At 46.6% G+C, this 5,016-nt stretch overlaps 1 protein-coding gene across 1 annotated transcript; it reads right to left on the bottom strand.

Moving 5' to 3' along the window:
• Positions 1-847: 847 nt before the first annotated feature.
• EMH_0059070 (alcohol dehydrogenase class III, putative) lies at positions 848-3,906 on the bottom strand (the record flags this gene model as incomplete). The annotated part of the gene is made up of 10 exons (XM_013497640.1): positions 848-959; positions 1,221-1,364; positions 1,635-1,734; positions 1,934-2,115; positions 2,325-2,416; positions 2,561-2,630; positions 2,819-2,898; positions 3,233-3,367; positions 3,505-3,588; positions 3,838-3,906. 10 exons carry the CDS (start codon positions 3,904-3,906, stop codon positions 848-850), a joined length of 1,068 nt encoding a protein of 355 aa, XP_013353094.1.
• Between the last annotated feature and the right edge of the window lie 1,110 nt (positions 3,907-5,016).

Here is a 5,016-nt window from a genome sequence, read left to right as displayed (position 1 = left end):
AAGCTATAATATTTTAATGTGGGGCATTGTTCACAGATACTTCTGTTTGTACAGATGTCGCTGTTTATACAGTTGATTCCATTTACACATTCGCCGGTGCTTACAGTTACCTTTACGTATGCTAGGCTTTCTCATGTGGAGTGCCTAGAAATGAAACAGAGTGGGGCGTGGTGCTTGCCTCTGTTGCTTTGCTGCCCGACCGGCTAGACACGGTTATAGGTGCAGCGATGAAGATCAGTGACAGCGGAAAACGACGCTTACTGAATGCAGCAGTTGTGTATATATTCCAGCTGTTGCTTTACTGCGCCTCTAACTTTGATGAAAGTGTGAAGGATTGCTGGTTCCAGCCGCGTTTCAAAAAAAAAGGAAACGGAGCGGTGAAACGAGAATAACACCATGCAGAGGCAGAGAGGCACAGCATCTAGTCTTTCCCCTTTCTACTATTCTCCTTTTCGGGAGACTGAATATTGTACGTTGTGCAGTACCATGAGAAGTGGACAGTTCATCATATCTATTTCTTTCCCTCATCGATTACTTCTTGTAATCGCTGACAAAAGAAATACCCGAAACCGCTATATTGAATTCAATCAAGTGAATGTATCCGTCAGATATTACTGCTGAAGAGAAAGATGCTGCTGGTTAGATGTTTACCTTTCCTCATATAAGGGGCCTCTATGAGTGCAGTATTTGCACACATATGAACCCAATAAATGACAACAAATTCATTTTCTAGTGATTTCTTCTTTCTTCTGAACTTGGGCTTTTGTTGCACTCCATCAGATGGAGGTTTAGTCTGAGCACGATCGCTTGGCCTAGATCACCGCTGCTGCTCGCCCGCTGTGGCTCTCTACTCTTCTTGCATATTCATGACGCAGCGGATGCATTCTGTCTTCTTGAGAAGGTCAAATGCCTCATTTATTTGTGAAAAGTGCATGCTGTGGGTGCAGTACTTCTCCAGCCTGCAACAAAACGTCAGATTAAAACCTCTCACTATCCAAGCAGATTCAGGTTTCGGGGGGCACTGCACTCCTCTCCTTCAGTAGTTGCAGTTGCACCAGGAGCAACACTGCATTCCCATTGCAGTTATTCGCTACAACAACATTACACAATGCGATGGGAAATAAGCTCAAAGAACAAAAGAAACAATACTGCTGAGACTACAGCTGCAGCAGAAACGAGGAAACAACACGGGTTGCAGACGCAGGTAAGCGCGAGTTTACCGAATCTCTCCGTTGATGACTTTCTGAGCGAGCTTTGGAATATCTTCTCTGGACCTCCAGCCGCCGAAAACGGAGCCCTTCAGTTGTCGTCCCACAATGAAGTGGTATGGCCTTGTGCTGATCTCTTTGCCTGCCTCTCCGATTCTGCGGAAACATTCACCACTCACCAACTCAGCAGAGTGTAGATGATCTGAACTGAATAGCAGCTGCGTTGCAGCTGCAAGCAGCCCGTCAGGAAGAAACACAACAACACCTGTGTGGCAACTAACTAGTTTACTACGCCGCGTATATGCATCGAGCACCGGGATACTGGTATTCAGACTTCGTGTAAAATGCAGAGTGAATCATGAACTTGAAAGTAGGATCTATGAAAACCCATTTCCAGCTCATCTTGACCTCAACAAAGACTCTCACCCGACGATCACTGCGAGACCCCATCCCTTGCAGGTCGATTCCAGTGCGCTGCGCATCACGTTAGTGCTCCCGGTGCACTCGAAGGCGAAGTCTACCCCGCCTGCACGCGGGCAAAGTCAGAGCAGCAAAGCTGAGCTGAAGAGGGTTTATTGCGTACAGTTTAGGATTTAGGGTTTAGGGTTTGTCAGCTAGCTACTCCCCCATTGAAACTGCAAGCCTGCAGGCTCAATAGTTCATACCCACCGAAGAGAAATGAACAGGTAGTATGTGGGTGCCAATAGGAGCTCTTACAAACTTACCATCAGTCATATCTATTATAACTTCTTGGATTGGCTTGTCGAATTTCTTAGGATTGATAAATTTCGTTCCTCCGAATTTCTTTGCAACCTCCAGCTTGTGCTCGTTAATATCAACGCAAATGATTTCCTTTGCTCCACAGAGGCTGGCGCCTTCTACGCAGGCCAAGCCGACGCAGCCGAGTCTGTTAGTGAAAGCAATGCGCAGTTTGAGTGTGTGTTTACTTCCTATTACCTCTAGCTTTGATTGTTTTAAGCTTTTATGCAATCGATTAAAGAAAAACTTCACATATTCGCATGGGCCCAGTGAACTGCATGCAGATGGAATATATTCAAAACTAATTTGAAGAAATGAGTGAGTTGAGGTTTCTAGTCGAGTGGAGGAAGGGTTTACCCATAGACGGCAACAGTAGATCCTTTTTCAACCTTTCCTGTGTTCATGGCGGCGCCCATCCCAGTTGGCACTCCACATCCTAGCAAGCACATCTGTTGTACAAAGCAAAGAAACACACAAACTGGCTCAGTTGAAGTACCTTCAAGCTGCGTGAAGATGAAATTAAACTACAAGATACCCCTCTGCCTCATGGCAGCTCCAGCTTCACCCCGCGGGGAGAGAAGTTACAGACTTACGAGATTCATCGGGCTGTTATCCGGGATGACAGCAACACATTCTTGAGGCACAACTGTATACTGCGAGAAGCTGAACATTCACAAACACCCCATCAGCACGAAATTTACTGCTCTCTGCACTCAGTCCGCTACAGTCCAGCTGTATGTTCTCAGTTCAAACAGAGAAACGTGGCCTTTTGATTGGGTAAGAGATGAAATCGAGGAACTGTTGGTCTCTTGAAATATTGTTTTCAAGAGAGATGAGCGGCTGCTGCTAACCTGGATGTGCCCATGAAGTGGTGGATTGGCTTTCCATCCATGGTAGTGAAGCGCGACGTGTTGTCTAGAGGCATTACACCCTTAACAAATGGCTCGAGGAACTTTCCACACATATTCGTCTTGTGGCATTCATGCCCGCGACAGGTTCGGCACTTTCTTTCTTTTCTGTCTTCTGGGANCACATATTCGTCTTGTGGCATTCATGCCCGCGACAGGTTCGGCACTTTCTTTCTTTTCTGTCTTCTGGGAAGCACTGGGGCTGCAGTTCATTCGCCACAGACGAGGCTAACTGTACTTATCCCTCTTTCATGCTGCTTCAAGGTTTTGTTGTGGATGGAGGTCGGTTACGTTTCACTAATCTAGAGTATGGCTTCGCAGATGGACAAGGGGGGAGAAGGCACAGCCACTCCTTACCTCCCACAGGGGAATGACTTTGTCGCCGGGCTTGCAGGTGATAACCCCTTCTCCGATGGACTCCACCTCTCCACAAGACTCGTGTCCCAGGATGCAGGGGTATACGCCAGTTGGGTCAACCCCTCGTTGAGTGATCTGAATGACACATTTGGAGTTCTTGGGTGCCGCATGAGTAGAAACTCTGTCCTGATACTTTTCGTGAGGAAACGCTGAAGCAACAGGCTGAATCCTGCGTTCTTACGTCTTAAGGGATATAAAGGAAGGAAACGTACCTCATCAGTGTGGCAGGGACAGGCGTAGAGAATCTTAATTCGGACTTCGCCGCGTTTTGGCGGTGCTACGTTAACGTCGATTATCTGCGGATCACGAAGAACACGGCAACTTGAAAAGCAAACCCTCGCTATATTCTATTACTATTCACCTCACTGAAGGCCTGAATGGACCTATGCAGCGGAATGTGGTCAGCAACTTCTGTGCGCGTTGTCCCCACGCCCTCCATTGGTGCTGAAACCTTTCCCTGCTGTTCCCCCCGCGGGCTGAGCAGTTAGCTACATGGTATTTCAGATGTTTCTTTAATGTTATTTCAACGAAAGAAGTAAACTTACTTCGAACGGCTGGCCGGGAGCCATAACAACGGCCGCCTTGCAGACGATCGTTTGCGGAAGGTCACTCATTCTCCCTGGAAATTTGAAACCTGAACTGGCAGCACTCGCTTCAGCGAGAAATTCCTAACTTTTTCACGGAATAATACCACAAATTTGCTGGAATAGGAAGCGAAAAAGAATCACAGCCACGCAGAAGCCCGCGGTCAGACCGGTATGCAGGCCAGTGACCACTGAGGAAAATTCATGTTTTAGAGGTGTTCAAAAAATGCAGCAACTTTGCTGAAATTTTACTCATATAACCTGTGTATGTATTTTAAATTGCTTTTAATGCTTATTTCAGAAATTTTAAGGGGTTAATCGGCGGCAGCAACGCGGGTTTCTTGGTTGATCGTTCTCCCCTACACGGCACGACCTATCGCTGTGCTTGTCACCAATGCAGCCGGTGCAGTAACACCGGAAATTCCAGCTTATTTACTCATATAGAAGTTTTATATTGACACGATCACGAGTATGTATGTGCACCATAACTATTTGTTATCACCTGAAGAGCTGCCGTGAAGCCACGCTGAGCCCATCTATACTGCATTGCTGTCACTGTAATTCGAGGTATTCTTTCAGTACTTGTTTAATGGCGTCTATTGCAGTAAACCAAAGCGCCAGCTGAAATAGAGGGATCTATAAGAAACATACCTCCCACTACTCTGCATTCCTCAGCGACAAGAAAGGGGGGCAACAATTTGGCTTTTTGAAATTCATTTCAACAGCCAGCATTGGCCGTTGAGCTTAGCTTCCACCCCCCAAAAAAAGATGAATTTCCCCTCTATTTTCAATATTTATGCACTATGTATATCCGTTCTGTTGATATGAAAGCTGCAGCCATCCGTCAAGTGGGGTGACCTGTGCGTATATCTCTGCTTACTTATCACGGTTGGTTATGAAGAGAGCAAATTAAATGTTATATTTACAGTGTTAGTGCATGCATCAGGGGGGGCTGTGTTGTGCTTGGGTGCGGGGTGACCTGCAGCATGAGTTGCAGCACGGTGCGTTGCAACCCCGAAACACGTCGCTGCAGCTCGCATCAGCCCCAGGCCTTTCGGCGGCTGTACCCAGGAAGTCTGAGGTGTGAACAGGATGTTAGCTGCTTGAAGGAATTATTTTTTTTATTATTTTAACTCTAAT

This window comes from Eimeria mitis, genomic scaffold (assembly GCF_000499745.2).
Source record: "Eimeria mitis Houghton genomic scaffold, Emh_scaff2817, whole genome shotgun sequence".
NCBI classification, from domain to species: domain Eukaryota; phylum Apicomplexa; class Conoidasida; order Eucoccidiorida; family Eimeriidae; genus Eimeria; species Eimeria mitis.
The sequence above is the reverse complement of the archived record's forward strand: the minus strand, read 5'-3'. Positions and strand labels throughout refer to the sequence as shown.